The sequence below is a fragment of the Gobius niger genome (genome assembly GCF_951799975.1).
Source record: "Gobius niger genome assembly, chromosome: 11".
NCBI classification, from domain to species: Eukaryota; Metazoa; Chordata; class Actinopteri; order Gobiiformes; family Gobiidae; genus Gobius; species Gobius niger.
The window spans coordinates 7,816,850-7,834,577 of NC_136862.1; the positions used below are offsets into that span (position 1 = coordinate 7,816,850).

General features: G+C 40.7%; 1 protein-coding gene across 1 annotated transcript in view; it reads left to right on the top strand.

Annotated features, from left to right (window-relative positions):
• The window catches only part of LOC306969864 (kin of IRRE-like protein 3), a 455,290-nt gene that overhangs the window by 415,122 nt on the left and 22,440 nt on the right, over nt 1–17,728 (top strand). Inside the window, exons 8-11 of the mRNA XM_079565619.1 lie at nt 2,056–2,183; nt 5,502–5,628; nt 12,820–12,920; nt 16,572–16,770. Of these exons, the coding sequence (XP_079421745.1) occupies nt 2,056–2,183; nt 5,502–5,628; nt 12,820–12,920; nt 16,572–16,770 (555 nt within the window). The remainder of the gene's footprint in view (nt 1–2,055; nt 2,184–5,501; nt 5,629–12,819; nt 12,921–16,571; nt 16,771–17,728) is intronic.

Here is a 17,728-nt window from a genome sequence, read left to right on the forward strand (position 1 = left end):
GGGTTTTTCTCAGGCCGATGCAGATTTTTGGCAATTATTTTTGGCCGATGGCAAAATGCAAAACAGAAACCGTCTCCATCTCCTACGGTTCCGAAATTATAAGCAAAAGTATGCAACATAAAATACAAGGTGCACAACTTTGTAACTAATTTTCAGCACAATGTTCCTCAGTTGCCCGGAGGCCTCGGAGGTTGTGGGAGGGTTCATTTTAAGGCTCTTTCTAATTGTACATAAACCTGAATTGTCTCTAAATAAACAAATAATTATGAGTTAAACAATGAAAAATGAACGATGTGAGCTCTCTTTGATACTTTGATGACTTTGGTTTGGATTCTAATTCATTGTGGGCTAAGTGAAGCTTCTTCATGCTAGCAATATGGCTGGGATTTTGGAGCCAGCTCCTATATATTTATAATACGGTGTTATGACAAACACGAGGAGGTAAGAGTGACAAGCCTCAGTTCAGTAATGACTTAAAGAGGTTTCAATGGCTAATCCTTTAGAGCAGTGGTTCTCAACCCGGAGGGCGGGCATCCCCTGGGAGGGGAGCATGGGATTACCCGGGGGGCAGGTCAGGTGATAAATTATGTTATTTGAGCAAATAAAACACGCCTATTTCATTAGTTTTATGTACAGTAAATATATATTATTTATATATATATATATATATATATGAAATATGTATTAGCAATTATTGTCATGTTTTGATACAGATGTGGGGCCACAGTTTTGGACTGGGGGGCTTCAAGGAAAAAACGGTTGGGAACCACTGCATTAGAGCAGTGTGCATTTTGAATGTAGTTTTAGTCTTTTGAGAAATGTCATTTAATTTTAAGATTTTGTTCAATAACTCCCTTTAGTTTTAGTCTAGTTGTAGTCCACTCAATTAAAGATAAGTGTAATCAACTTGTCATTTATAATATTCATTACAATCATATTTAATCAAGGTCCACTGCTTCATGGAGAACAAAGCACAAAGCACTGACCGGTTCCTTTGGCTGTGAATTAAAATATGAGGTTCTTTCAAACTGTCATTGGAGGTTTTGTCGATTTTAGTCTCTTCTTCTCATTTTTATTTAGTCTTACTTCAGTCGACATACAGAGGTTTTTATTTTATCTATTTTTTTAGTCTCTGGTATTACTCCTATGTCCCTTTAGTATTAGACGTGATGGTGCATAGAAAGCCAAATATTCTGTTGGTGAATATTTAGCAGGTGATACTTTTCTTATGTTTTGATTGATCTCGAGAATGTACCAACAGTTTACCAACATAACAGCTTTACCATGGCAAAAGGGAAATAAACACCATATGATACTGTCAAAGCCAAGTCTTAATCAAACTGAGTAAAAAGCAAATCATTTTAACATAAGACATCTACGTAATTGCTGTATTTCTCCTCACAAATGAAATCAACCTGAAATAAACCGGGCCACACGCTCCTGGATTTGTGCTTTGACAAATCAGACTCTTCTTCTCACAACCATTACAGTCGAGCTAATAACGCTCCCATCGTTTTGGGACACATGGGATTATCGCCTGTCAGAGTCCGAAAATAATGCTCACTGAGCCGCTGCTACAAGACGAAGTGTTGTAGTTGTTGTTGTTGTTTTTTTTCTTCTTATATTTTATTAGAGCCTGTCAGATATGGATGTTTTCGGGACAGAGGCTGGCATTAATGCTCGGCAGGTAGAAATGACAGGTTTCCGGGAAAAAAAAAAAAAAAACTTGTCGAGAGCCGATGCTTTTAGGCAAAGTATAACTGTAATATTGGAGAAAAACATGATGATGGATACAGATGTGTGTCTATGATATTGGCCAGCTGGGATATTGGTCGGGCTGTAATCATAGCTTTACATTTCCGCTCATTTCCTGTGACTCACACAGACGCAATGTGATAAAGCTGGTAGAAATCCTTCTAAAGCTGGTCATGCCGATGCTTTGTTTTTGTTGGACTGATACATTGTTGTCCCTTTGTATTGATTGAAATCGTAAATGGCCATGTTAAAAGTAAAAAGAAAATGAACTGGACTGATGGATTGATTGTGTTTCTGCAGTTGGTCCGAGGATGGCGGCCGAGCCCCAGTCTCTGCAGGTGGACCTGGGCTCTGACGCCGTGTTCAGCTGCGCCTGGACTGGAAACCCTTCTCTCACCATCGTCTGGATGAAGAAGGGGTCCGGAGTGGTGAGTAGATAGATAGATAGATAGATAGATAGATAGATAGATAGATAGATAGATAGATAGATAGATAGATAGATAGATAGATAGATAGATAGATAGATAGATAGATAGATAGATAGATAGATAGGTAGGTAGGTAGGTAGGTAGGTAGGTCACACAAACTCTGGCCCACAATGCAGTGGGGTTCTCAGTCTCTTCAGCCCTCCGGGGTCCAAACAGATCCATAAACTTCAGTATCTTTCAAGAGTGAGTCATGGGGCAGTGCTGATGTCTTTTCTGCCAGATATAGATACAGACACTGCCAGTTTGGAAATTCCCAAACTTCCCGTGCACCACAAGTAAGAAAAGAAACAAATCCACCAACGATCCCATGTTCAACGCCCGGAAGCTCCACGAATGCACAAAGTTTGAGCGACAAAGTTTAAACTGCATTGCAGAAAAGACTAAAAGTTTTTTTTCTTTTTTTTTTTTTTTGTAAATTCACTTTTTTCAGAATATTTATTTAACGCTTATTTTCAGTACACTTTAATGTTAGTGGTGGGACTTAATTAAAGGTCTGTAGCGAATTAATCACAATTAATCGAAAACCAAAACCAAAAAATGTTTTTTGAAAGCTAACATTAGCATTGAGGACGTTTCTATGTTTGCCCCAACATGTTTTGCATTGAGATGGTATTTTGACTTGAGTAACTATAGTGGAAGGCAAACTCTTTTATGCACAACCTTCACACAGCAGTACGTTTGTCTATCGTCCCATCAGGACGTTTTTTTAAAACTAAACTGAGTCCCCAATGTGCCGAATGAAGCGTCTCGGTCCATGCTGCTGTGGGCGGATGTGTATGCGTTAAAATCTTAGTAATTAATTAATCGAAATAATTAATTACGCATTAAAGGGACTATATTTAACTAAGTAACATTCCTCCCCTTACATGTTCCAGCCATGTCCTAATGTGTAGAATGAGCCCAGACTTATTCACCACAACTGCCTCACTCAAAAAGTTGTTACTTCGGGTCCGAATTGCCGTCATGCACAAGCTTAATATAGAGATTGCAGTTATGCGTAAGACCTGAGGTGGCAGTAGTGAGTATAAAATGGCCAACTTCCATCTAGCCCCACCCCTATTATTAAATACATTTTTTATAGTTTCCTCAACATTATATTTCAGTTTATTTCGCCTGAAATATGAATTAGAAAATGAGTTGAAAAACTGATTTAATTTTTCTATTAAAAAATTCTAATTAAATTCTAATTCTTCCCCGTATGAAGTGAAATATGTTTAACTTTGATTGAATTCTGGGATTGGATATCAGTAAAAGTCATCTTGAGATTGTACTTTTCTGAAATGAGAAAACCATGTGATTTTGGCCACACAAGAATTAATCAATACGTTGATAATGTTGAAACAAATTATAACAATAGATTTTGTTAAACATTGACCAAAACAGGGCAAAGTCTCCAACTTTCCTCGGTAAAAGCTTCAGCCATTCTCCTCAGCAACTTGTGTTTTATGTACTTCGCACGTTCAAGGCGATCACTTCTACAATATATCAAAGGCCCTTATCTTGTTTCTGAAGTACAACTGAGTGGAAATTCTGACATTCTCCAAATCCTAAACCCACACAAAATAAACGTCTTTTGTTTTGTTTTGATCCACTTTTTCAACCACGCTTTCCAATCATTGCAAACAACCTTATGCTCTCTCCTTCCTTTCAACCGTAACAATGCACCCATTTTGTTTTATCTTGGAACTCGCTGCACCAAGGCGTGATGGGCACATACCTGAAGAACTAAACGCCTCGCTATTGTCGCTGGTAAAGAATGCAATTAAGAGCGTCTTTGTGGCGACAAAATGAAGAAAGAAATGAGAAAGAAAACAAACAAAAAATGTTGCTCCGATTCAGCTGTTCACGACTGTGCAACGAAATCTGCTGCTTTTTGAAAGGACGATGAAGTGATCTGAAGTTCATGACCGCATTTTGAGCTTAAGCCGTGGTATAACTTTATTTCCTCATTAAAAGTGTTTTAAGTGTGTTGTGTTATATGATATGATATTATATTATATTATACAGCATATTAAATATTAACGAGAGAGTGTTATTGTGGCCATGTTGGTAAACACAGTTGTGTCACTATCTTCCTTTTTTTGGTAAGTGTTACCAAAAAAAGGAAGATAGTGACATATAATCCCTACAAACTTGAGGATCCTGCCAAAATGTTTACAGTGGGCAACTAAACATAGATTATTCAGTATTTATTTGAGTATTATGTTACTAAAATACTCTCAAAGTCATAGCTTTTACTGAAAAACACCCTTAAAACAAACCTTTCTGTAAAAGTAATCTCAGCTCAATTTCACCTTCTTTTTTTAAATCTGAGGTCATTCCAAGTCCCTTAAAACTATACAACTTTCAGGGCGTGCATAAAAATAGATTTTTAGATAGATTTTTAGATAGATGATAAAATTACAATTTAGCACATTAAACATGTGTCTAGTGTTTTTACTTTGTGATGAGAAGATTAGGCTTAGCAAGAGATCGAGAGGCGAGGAAAGAGTTTCTGGGAGCTGGTGAAGAATCCAAAGATTACTCAAAGATTCTCGAGTGGTTCGAAAAGACACAGCTCCATTTGCAAAAACAGATAAGTGCCATTGAAAAAACAGTTTCTCATTACATAGCAGTGTTTTTCATTACCAGGTCTGTTTCAGTGCCAGGGAAATAATAAAGTCACTAGTCACTTTGACCTTTGTTTAACCAGGAAAGTCCCACTGAGATTAAGAATCTCTTTTTTCAGGGGTGTCCTGGGCCCCAGATGGGAACCTATTGTACATGTTTTAGTGGTGGTGGAAACCGGAGGAAACCACAGGGAGAACATGCAAACTCCACACAGAAAGGCCCAGTCCAGGGGGCAAACTAACCCGGGACCTTCTTCCCTGCACCAATCAAATCATCTTCATCAAATTTACGCCACGTTAGTTTCACAAGTGTCCATATCCAAAACGATTCAGGACAAATTTTAAGATGGAAATATCTGCTTTTGCAAAGGAACTCTTCGTATGTTTTTGATGAGACCACAACATTGTAAAATGGTAAAAAGCTTAGTTGAAAGCTTAGGTTTACTTCTTTACAATAGTGAAGACTAAGAATTCTAGACCCATAAGACATCGTGACCAGCCCTGTACCTCAGACCTACAATAGAGAGACACTGTTCAAAAGCCTGTGTAATTCTTCATGTAATTTCTGCTCATCCCTGTACATTTGCAGCTCCTTTGCTATAGTTAGAAAGTGTTGATTCTGAGGCAGTTTTTTGTGTTCTCTCTGCAGGTTCTCAGCAACAAGAACACGCTGACCCTGAAGGCGGTGAAGCCGGAGTACGCGGGGAAGTACCTGTGCCGGGCCGTGGTTCCCAGAGTGGGGGCAGCGGAGAAGGAAGTGTCCCTCACCGTCAACGGTAAGGACCGCATAGTGTGGGTTTGGACTGTGCGCTCAGACTTTAATAGGGCTTTGGGGGGGAGGTCATAGAACAACCACAGGGACGTCCAGGGGGGAGCAGGTCCTTGTTTTCCAACTCACAAGTGCGGCTCATGTCACTGACAGAAAGTGCAAGTCAAGTTCCAGGTTTTTTGCTTCCAAGACTTTGCAGATTGAGAAAACGCGTCTTCGAAAGGAATCAGACTGAATATAAGAAAGCAGACACAATTAAAGTGCAACTCCAGGTGTGTTTTGGGTAACAGCAAAATTCTCCAAATCTAAATCAATAAAAGTTAAAATTGTGCATCTTGTCAGCACTTTAAACAATTTAGATTGCTTTTGTCTGACTTGAAATGAAACGGGGTTGATCGTTTGAACACAATTCATTGAAATAAAGTTTAGGTCCTGTTTTGCAGCTGAGGCTGAACGGAAAACAGCTCAAGTGCAAAAACCGCCTTAGTCACAGCAAGTTCAGCCACGATTTATCTTTTCACTGCTCACATCTAACTCAAGATTACAGAAGTTCAAGGCGAGACACTGCAGGCGAACAGGGGGAAAAAGAGCCTCATTTGAAACTTTTCCTGTAGATTGCTGAAATAAATATGAAGGGGGAACATGGATGGTAAGTTTTCCTTTACTGAATGCTTGCATAAGAAAAAGATACGTCATTTTATGCACAAAATTGACAATTTGCAGGGGTTTATTATGTTGATCTTAGGATGTGTTGCTTATGTCCGAATGTCCAGAGAGAAAAAAGTAGTGCGCTCAAAATTCTGAGAAGTCGTGAGCAGCGAAGGTCACTAAACGGGTCAATATAGACCACAGTGCATCGCAAGAGTCGGCAGAAAATGGCCGACAGCGACAGCGTCTTTGAACTAAACACAACATGACTGAATGAAATCTGCTGTTTCAATCGCATGTGCCGTATTTCTCAAGAATAAACTTCCTGAATATAAACAGTTACAGCGAAAAGTTGCTAACGTTAGCTGCTTGCCTTTAGCTCGAACTGTTAAATGACCGCTAACTGGTGTCCTATAATTATTCATTTATAATTTTTGGAATATAACTGACCTTGCATCACACGAAAGATTGCATTTTAGGGACTATTTTCCAGCAGATCACTCCGCCGCCGCATAGCTTAAAACATATTTTAAAAAGAGATCAAGTATGCAATCATTTTTAGTCTGCACTCAATGCACTTCCTTTGTGTAATGTCAGAATTAATTAATTAATGTTACTGTAAATGTATTTTTTGTACTTTCTGTGTGAATTTGAAAAGCCCTTCTAGGGACGGACATTGCAAATTAGCCTTGGCTATAAAGGTTGTAGTGTGGTACATGTTTATTGTTCACACATGTCCCTATCAAATAAATAAATAAATAAATATATAAATAAATACCAGTGGTTCTCAACCTTTTGAAGCCGCGACCCCCATTAAAACAGTTAAAGGGGTTCGTGACCCCCGCCCGGGTCACACTGTGAGAAATCGGAACATTAGCCTACATAATTCTTAATAAACAAAGAAAAAAGCAAATGGTTTAAATAATATTAATCAAATTCCGAACATATAAGGGCACTCTGGTAAAATAGCACACACATGCGACAATAAAATATTATAATAGACGCTAAAAAAAGGATGTATATTTTATCTACATGATCTGGGGACCCCCCAAATTCGTCTCGCAACCCCCTTGGGGGTCCCGACCCCCAGGTTGAGAACCACTGGCTTATACAACCACGAAGCTGATGCTGCTCAAAGATAAGTTATTTTAAATGCAAAATGGTTAAAAATGACTCTATCGACACATACATTTGTATATGGTTAGTCTGGCCTCAGGTGCACTGTTGAGCGGGTCAGACTGTTTTTAATGCAGGCTAGCTGATATCGTAGGAATGCGCTAGCCTGCATGAATTACAAAAAAAAATATCGCCAGAAATCAGCAACACTCTTGATAACTAGGAAATAAGGCCCTATGTCCAAAATCCTGAAATATCCCTTTAAGTACAGATGCTGTCACCACAATGAGAGAAAAACACATTTTGAGAAGCTCCAGACTTCACAGTTTTCCAAGTAAATCAATGGATCTTCAGTGACTCGATGCACAAAAAAAATAGGCAATAATTAGTTTCCAAGTGAAACTATATGTAAGGAGAGCGACCGAGCCCACAAAACCTTAAAATATGACTGAGGCAATTACTCCAGGAGGCTGATGATACTGGGCCTTATTTTATAACTTATACTCGTACAATGTAGTCTCGCCTTGATGCCAAATAACACGTCGCGCCTCGCTCCCCAACATTGTCCGGCGGTGTCAGATGAAAGGCGACATGAAAGCGCCGCGCCGACTTCTAAAACCTTCCGCCGTAACTGTCAGTGAAAGTTAATAAGGAGCATATCATCGATTCCTAATGGCCGACCGCGCGCCTTTATCTGCGCCGTGACTGATAGGCGTAGTTCAATGAAAAATTATCCCCAGCCCGTTCGAATTAATCAGCCGGAGGGAAATAAATGGACAGCTGTTTATTGGAAAGACATTTTAAGGTCAGACTGAAATGTGGCGGAGAGATGAGTGGCGGGATGTCACCGGGTTTTTGAAGGAACGCTTTGGTAGTGGGCGCAATAACATTTGGGATGGATTGGATCGAGCTGGAAGCGCGTGCCAGGACTGGGCGCTTCAAGGTTGTTCGCGCCATATGTTTACCATTTCGGATGCGCTCGGTTAATTCTGATGAGTTGTTGATGAATTTATTGCCTTTTTTTAATGAATATTGGAAAATGGTTTTACCGCCCACTTCAGGTCAAAGTACAATGTGATTCATGCTGTTACATTATACATTTTGTTATTTGCTTAAAGTGTTCCCCAGATTGTACTGTATTTCTATCGTTCAGATGAAGCAATGTTCCACAGTGAGGCAGAAATTATTCAAATGAGTATCAGGGTAAGATGAGGGGCCCGATCTTATGTTTCTAAACGCAGACTGTGGTGTATTCTTTTCCGCCTGGGAGGGGCACGGTGTGAGATCTTGCAGCTCCAGACCCGGTGCGTTAAGTGGGCTGGACAAACATCCATGGTAAAGGGCGATTTTATCTAGAACAACCTTTTCCGTGGCCAGGAGGGGGCGAGGGGAAGGGAGAGGGGTGTTGGGGGAGTGGGGGTGAACACGTGTTTTTGTTTGTTTTCGTGTTTCGGCCGAGAGCAGACATTAAACGTACACCCGGGCCACAGCGGGACTGACTGTACATCTCTTATTCTCCAGTGTTTAACTCACAGTGGGATTAATAAAGTTTTCAGTTTGACCTGTGAGAGCTTACAAAAACCTACAAGGCAGCGCGATGTAAACAAGGACAGTAATGTGAGGCTGCCAAATCTTGTAATTTGTAATAAACCACGCATCAGTTCTCTTTGTTTTATAAGCGACGCCCTCTAGTGGTGCAGGCACATAGCGCGGCAGCTGTGCACAGGCAAGACGACCATCCTGTGTGGAGCAACGCGGTCCTTGACAAGTAAATTTCTCCATTGTGAGATCAATAAAGGCTTATCTTATCTTATCTTGCGCCAGGCGTAAGATCAGGCTCGAGTTGTCTAAATCAGGGGTTCACAAACTTTTTTGGCTGGGACCCCAAACATCTCGGGACCCCCATTGTACAAAGTTATAGCCTCTTATGCTACTTTAGCCAGAAAAAACATCAAGTTCATATGTATTTAAACTGTTTATTTTTGAATAATTGAAAGGATTTCACTAATTATAGGTTTTTACACTGAACAATATGCTAAAAACAGTAGCATTTTTCTTTTTGTTTCATCTTGAAATCATCTGGGGACCCCCACCCGAGGCCTCACGACCTCCTAAAGGGGTCCCGATCCCCACTTTGGGAACATCTGGTCTAAATGACGTCCAAAGTATTTGTAGTACAAACAAAGGTTAAAAATAAGAGGGTTTTTTTGTTTACTATGTTACCATCTACAGGCTTTATACAGGCAGATGCAAGTCACATTCAATTGCTTTAATGCCCTTTTTATCCCCAAGTACAATATTTCAATGCCACACAAAAAAAAGTGTGCAATTAATGTCTTACGATTTGCAAACATTTCATCAAACTGTGAAAAGAGGATTGGACAAAACTGGAAAACTTTTGAGTGAAAAAAAATCATCAATTTCGCTTTAAAGCCAGTTTGGTTTAGGGCAGCTTTCTGTGGGGTTGAAGCAAGCACAAAAAAGAGGCATCCGAGACCTGGAGTTGTGTTTCGAGCCGCGAGCGCATCTTTGACTAATTTTGAGATTTTCACCGGTGGCTATTCTTAGCATCGCGCCGACAGCTCCTAAAAAGCTCCACCTGCTCCCAAAAAGTGTCTAACGTGTCACATCAGCCAAAACAATGAGCACTTTTGCATGAAAATACTTACTTTTGAACCATCAATTGAGTCTCTTTTTACATTGTCAAATCGTTTGGCATTTTGTGAAGAAAAGATGAAAGCTCCGCAAAAGCCTATAGTGGTGAGTTTATATTAAAAAGCTGGGGAGTGTGCCTTTACCCACAAATCTTTAGCATCGCCTTGACGGATAAATCGCCGCAGTTATGACAACACAATCCCGGTCTCTCTCTTATTTTCCTGTTTTGTCTCCTTGTGACAGCAGCCGTCTCCCCCCCTGAGCCCTTCGTGAAACATCGTGCGCGTTTGAACGGAGAATAGGAAATATTTAGTTTCTCATGGTCAGCATTTCCTCTATCTGCCGTGGGCCTCTCAAGTGTCAGCGCTGTCACTCTGCGTCCACCGCGTGACCCCAAACCATAACGCATAAACCGGTTAAAGTGTACCGTCTGAATGACCACAGGAATGCTCAAGGTTCAGATGGTTCTTTCATACTGTGCAGCAACCACAGTGTAGCTGCAAATCTTTGTGAAGCCCCAATTTGTTTCTTGCATTTATCTTCCCTCTGTCGACCTCTGGGGCGAGCGCGGCTGCTTAACATGCAGCACCTGCTCTGACCGGTCATCTGCAGCGGACTGACCAAAGAAATATGACTTTTCCCTGAGCAAGGGTAGTTTTATGTGAAATTGAGGTGTTTGTCGGAATAAAAAGATTTACCTTAGGAAAACTTTAGCGTCTCAGTGGGCTCCAGAGTGTCTTAACAGTAGAAGCAAAACTACAAACATGTGTGAAAGCCAGATTTAACCTGTTACTTGCCGTCCGCCCTGATCGGGGGCGGGGTTAGGGTCAAGGGTTAGTGTTATGATTAGGGTTAGGATCGGCAAGTGTGATGTGAGTTTTGTTTCACTCACACAGATCTTACTTATAGTTTTAGAAACTAAAAGGTCTTGGCTTTCAAATGAGGAGTCACACATATAGGCTGTAAGGCTCTCCAGTCAATACGCTTTAGGATTTGGATATGCATAACTGCTAACCCTAACCTAAGCTGACAGATAACAGGTTAAAAACATACAAAGTTAGGTTTTTCCCCCCCTCTCAATTAAACTAGGCCTACTTTTTGTGATTGTTTGGTGAAATTGAAATTTGAAGACTGTATTGATGGGAGAAACTGAAAAATCCTTCTATAAACAGAACTCCACAGGGTCTGGTATCTGTCGCACAAATGACTTTTTTTTTAATATGAAATGATGTTCTAATGGGCAGCTCGACAAATTTGAGGTGATTGAGGTGTTCATGGTCATTATTTTGGGGGGGTATTTTTTCAATAACAATTATGTAATATGAAATAAATGCTCGTCTTTTATTCGATTTTTGGGGGTGAAATGTTGCATAGTGCACCTTTAAGGGAGCCTGCATTTTTGGGCTTATTGTTTGCTTTTATGTATAAACCTTCTCTTGGAAACAGATAAGATTCGCCTAATTTACAAAATCAGGTGTCTGAGTGAAACACAACCTGCCTTTCTTAACCCTAATCATTACCCTTAGAAACGGCAAATGTGATGAAAGTTGTGTTTCGGTCACACAGATCTTGCACATAGTTTTAGAAAATAGCAGGTCTTGGCTTTCAAATGAGGCAACATACTGTCATAAAGGTTATAAACTCTTCAGTCAATACACTTTGAGATTTGAATATGCATAATGGCAAACACTGACCCTGAACTGGCAGATAACAGGTTCATTAAGGCATTGAGTTACCGCCTCTTTATAGATTTAATCAATATGGGAGGTTTTTTTTGCCAAATTTTCCTAATAGTGCATTTCTCTTACACCCTGGTAACAACAACTCTAGTTTGGTTGCACCCACTGACCTTTCAGTGCACTTAATATGTGAAAGTTTTTTGTTTTTTTTTCAATATTTTTTTCAATATCTAATGGGTTGGATCTACTGCCCCACAAAACAATGACTCATGAGCTTATTCAAAGACTAAAAAAAGATATTGAAAAATCCACTCTGAACAAATATTTCTAACAAATATAGAAAAACATAATAAATCTGGCTCTATAAAGTATAAGCATTTCAAGCCATTTTTATGCACCCATTTTTTTTATATGAAAACATTAAGTGAGACAAAACCAGTTTTCCCTGTTCCCCCTGCGGCGTCTCGTCTTATTCGCTTCGGTAATGCTCCTCATTTTTACGTCACCGCAAAGACTGGCTGTAAATCCCATTGACGTCCTGCTATATTCTTTACTACACGTGTTATTTGCGTTGGAGGCCGTCGCCATGGCAACCCCTCCCGCTCGTACCAAACCCCCCCCCCCCCCCCCAACCCCCCCTCCTTTTTTCGAATTACACGGCCTCTTTGAGTGATTATATTATTTAAACCTTCTCTGAGCGCGCCCTCGTGCAATAAATCGGCCGGTTTTATAACAGCGGGGGGCTTAATGTGATCTAAAGCCGTGATTTACATCCCGGGAAGCAGCCGTAAACAGCCCCCAAAGTCTATCTCGTAGGTAGATTGGATTAAGGTGGGGTTTATGTTACGCTCAAAGCCAATTAAAACGCGGCAAATAAATAACACAAGGACATTTATTTTTTTACTTTATTTTTTTCTTTTTACATTTGACAGGAGTTGACGTAGTTTTGCCCTTGGAGCTTGCCCCCCCCCCCCCCCCCCCCCCGCCCCTCGCTTAATGTATGTGCAGCGATTGCCTGGAAGATGTACAGCGGTAGAAGTTTTTTTTTTTCAGTTTATGGCGATGATTGAGTGTTTGTGCCTTGACTGCTCTGTCCGCAGGTCCTCCCACTATCTCCAGCACCCAGACGCAGCAGGCGCTCTACGGGGAGAAGGGCCAGATCAAGTGCTTCATCCGCAGCACCCCTCCGCCGGACCGCATCGTAAGTCACACTCCCGATGCCCAGATGGCGCCGCAGAGGGAATTGGAGGGGAGAGGGGATTGTAATGTCTCTAGCTTTGGGATAAAAATGAATGATAGTGGGTCCTGTGTTTTGGGACGGGTGGACTGAGAACGGCATAGAGTTCAAGGACGAGACATTCCAAACTCTCTGTAATGACCCGCGTGAACAATTATAGCAAATTTAGTCATGGCTTCAGTTATAAATTGTGTGGTTCTCAACTTTGGTAGGGCGTCGTGACCCACAATCACCCTGGGATGACTAGCCGCGACCCAAATACGACTTAGACTTGAGAAATGTTGCTGAATTAGCATTAAACACGTCAATAAAGCTGCAATTATAATAAAGGCAACCCGATAACTGTCTCCTTAAAGGGACTATACAGAGTTTAAAAATGTTAAAATCCTGTATTTACCTCCCCCTACATGTTCCAGCCATGTCCTAATGTGTGAAGAATGAGCCTATTCACCACAACTGCCTCTAAAATCCTGCACTGTCACTCAAAAAGGTGTTAATTCGTGTCCGAAGTGCCGTCATGCACAAACCTAATATAGAAGGTGCAGTTACACATATAACCTAAGGTGGCAGTAGTGAGTATAAAATAGCAAACTTGCATCTAGCCCCTTTAAGAGACTCAAGGAGCGATTATATACTTTTTCTGTACATTAATATTAAAATAAATGTTTTCTGGGAAAGGCTCGCAACCCACTGCCGCCCACTTTAGGTCCAGACCCACCAGTTGAGAACCACTGCTCTACGACTTGGCGAAAAACATAATTTACAAGTTCATTTGATTGAGTTACTCAATATTGGCACAAACTACTATTAATGAACTAGCATTGAATTTGAGGTGCAGTCCTGGCCTCAGTGTGATTCTCTACCACCAGGAAGAATATAATTTACTTTTGTTGAACTTCACCGCAGTAAATTATAATTGAGAAACAGATGCATTTCATTGAGAAAACATGTGAATCGAGTTCGGAATCTACTGAAATGCGAAGAAGAAAAGCCTAAGAAGAGTTTCTTTAGCTGCTGGTTATGCTGTGGTGCCATGAAAATACAGTGTTTTATATGATATATGACAAATTACAGTTTGTTTGGGTCACTGCTTGTCATCCTGGGGTAATGTTGGGTCCCGCGGAGCCAGAAAAAAAAAAAAAGTTCTTTACTTTCAGCTACAATGGTGAGGTTCGGCCCTTGGTGTTTTGCAATGATGAACAATGTAAACGTGCCTACCTCTGGTGTATAGCATCGAATCGTGAGGTACCTAGAGGTTCACACCCGGAGAATCCAATGCACTTGTATTTGCATGTAGCTACATTATTGGTTGAAAAACTTTCTGGCTAAATGTTTTGCCTCACCAATTTAGCCTAAACCCTGTGCTTTTTCTACTGCAAATGGTAAAGGAAAATAAGTTATTCTCCAATTACATACCAAGTCGTTAGGAAAGTTTTTGCTCAAAACCATAACTTTTTGCTTGAAACTGTAACTCAGCAGGCAAGTCTGGCTTTGTTATCAAAAGTCTTCATACATTCTTCCCACCATTAGGCGGATTATGGACAGTTGGATCTCTCCTCGATCAAGAAAGAAGGGAGGAAGAATGAAATTAGCTGAAATATTAAGAACACACCAGAAGTTTCATCCACTTCAGACCTTTATAATGGCTGCGGCTAAACTCTACAATGATGGAAACAGTGGGAGCCTGGGCCGGCGAGACTACATAAGCATCAATGATTAGCCTGGGCCGGTTTGTCTCATTCTCCCAGTGAAATGAGCGCTTGAATCCTCCACATTAGCAGATAAATTAGCCGACATTAAAGGAGGATTTAAAGCGGTGCAGCATGAATTATATCCTAAATGTGAGCGGGACTGTCCCTCAACTCTTTGTGGATCGTCAAGGTTCACGCGAGGTAAGGGTTGTTCTGGCGCAAAGGCTGAATGCATTCATATTCAAAATCAGACACTTCAAGACACTTCAGCCAAGCCACAGGCGTGAATGGCTTTGAGTGAGCTGAGCAGAAAAAGCAGTCAATGCATACCTTTCCATTGCTATGTGGAAAATATAAATCAAGAAGAGCAACCGTTATTAGGATGATTTAGCTTGAAATAAGTAAAACGATCTGTGAAGCGTTTACATTTCTTGTGAAGGTTAAGGTTGCATTGTGTTGAGCCAGAACATTTTATAAAGCCTGCACTGAATCAGTTTTTCTATTCAGTATTACAACCTGGTTTGGTAGCTGTTAAAGTCCCTTTTTTTTTTTTTACTTAGCAAAAAGAGCAGAGAAGAAAATAGCAGCTGACCCCACTCACATCCTGCATAAAGAGTTTGAGATAAAGCCGTCAGGTCGGTAATGCAGAGTCCCTATGAATCCAATAGGGTAACACTGTATTTTACAGCACCTTGATGCATTGCACCAAACTACATTTAGTACAATGTAATGTGCTATGTAACAATGTGTATTTACATATGCAGTACATACACTATGGAATAATGTGTATTAGTACTTTGGAGTTACATAATGTAATAAGACATAAGACCCTTAGGTTAGGGTTAGGGTCTTATGTCTTATTACATTACGCACGGTGGCGCAGCGGTTAGCGCTCGTGCCTCACAGCTTCAAGCTCCCGGGTCCGATTCCCACCTGGACGGGGGCTTTCTGTGTGGAGTTTGCATGTTCTCCCCGTGTCTGGGTGCAATAGGTTAATCCTCCTGCCAGGTGTTTCTGACCACCAGCCTGGCTGCGCATTATTGACGATCGGTCAAATGCAGAGAACACATTTCTCTACAGAGTTGCATAAATTACAACTTAACTTGTGTACCTCCAAAGTACTAATACACATTATTCCATTGTGTATGTAACCTGTAGGTACAAGTTATTACACAGTGTTACAAGGCACATTACATTGTACTTAATATGGCAGGTACAATGTATCAAGGCTAGAGTAAAATAAAGTGTTTCCATGAATGGTAATAAACACACATTGATTCCCATGTTTATTTGTTAAACAGATTGAAATGAACTGGACTTCTAAGGTTAATATTTTGTGTAATATGTAAAGGGCCATGCTGTTGGTTCAAACATGTACTACAGGTGTAATTCACATGTATGTTTCTTTCTATTTGTTGCCGAAGACTTTCGGGTCTGGGACTAACTGTGGTGTCGTAGACTGACCATTATGAACTGACTTTGTAATCTAGTAAATTGGTGGTGATTTGATGCTTTAGGTTTATATGAACTCTGCCTCAGGTGTGTGTGTGGGGTTTGTGGCATAATTATGTTTTCATTGTGTGTGTTTTTTGTTTGTACCTGCCCTGGTTCTCCAAGTCACATTTATCTATAAGGAGACACTTGAAGCATAATAAAATATTCTCTTTTTTTTCTTTATTGAAATATTTACCTATCATATGGTTATTTGTGCTTACCCGCCCAAAGCACTGCCCCAATGTGAGGCAGACTTTGCTTAAATTTCTCAAACGCCTAATATGACAGGGCAAACGAATAAGATAAATAAATCGCTCTACTGCTACTTTAAAAATTGTAAAGGTAAAATAATACACTCTATAGTTGCCTGAATTCATTTTACTGTGCAGACTCCATTGGTTTATGTCTGCATGTCGCCCTGCTCCCGTAGGCCTGGTCGTGGAAGGAGACGGTGCTGGAGTCCGGCACCTCGGGACGCTACACGGTGGAGACGGTCAGCACAGACGACGGGGTCATCTCCACGTTAACCATGAGTAACATCGTCCCGGCCGACTTTCAGACCATCTACAACTGCACCGCCTGGAACAGCTTCGGGTCCGACACCGAGATCATACGCCTCAAAGAGCAAGGTAAGAGAAAAGCTCACGATGTTTACTTTGATGGAAAATATGTGACTTTGCAATGGGATTCTGCTTTTGATATTGATATGACAAACCAAAATAGGATAATCTGGCTAGTTTTCAATCAGTTTTCCAAAATTAGGGAAGGAAACAGAAAGTTAGCCTCAACATTCCACACGCAGAGCCCATTGATGAATCGGTCCTCCGTAATTGAAGGCTGGTTATTCTCCGGAGTCATCTGTCAATCGTCCACTCGCTCTCCGCGGAGTAAAGTGGACAGTAGCCTGCATTTTTACAGACTATCCGCTGACCTTCAGGAGGAATGGGTGGAGCACATTCTTAACAAATGACTACAAGTGTCATTCTTTTTCCTCCGACTGGGCCCCATTACTCTCCGCAACTCCAAAGGTCACTTGTCAAGGAAATGTTAACACAAATGTGGAGTCTATAGGCGATTGACTGGAGTTTGACTGGAGCAATGCTTTTCTTTCTGTCTTATAAAGATGTTGGACGGAGGGTTATTTTAAGGGCAGATTCTCGAAACGCTAATTTCTGCAGAAAACCACACCTCGACTCCTCCTCTGCTGATATAGATGTGCGAAGCAGTCAAAATAAAAGTAAAATTAAGTGTGTTCATTTGGGCACCATTGATTTGCTTCAGGCCAGTTCTACAAATAGAGACATTGTTTTAACGTGTAAAACGCCAATGTTGAGCTGCTAAAATGAATGCTTGTAAGCTACAATTTTGCAGAATTACTATGTTTAGTTCAAGTGTAGGAAGCATTGTGTTATGGACAATATAATTCTGTGTGGACACAAATGTAGAAAACTGCAGGAAGGAGCACGGTTACATTAATAACAACCACAATGTTCCCATTACGAAAGATCACGCTCTATAATGAAGCCAGGACCTTTGACCTGAGCACAAGGGGAGAGTGGGAGGGATTTGTAAACACAGGTGAAACAG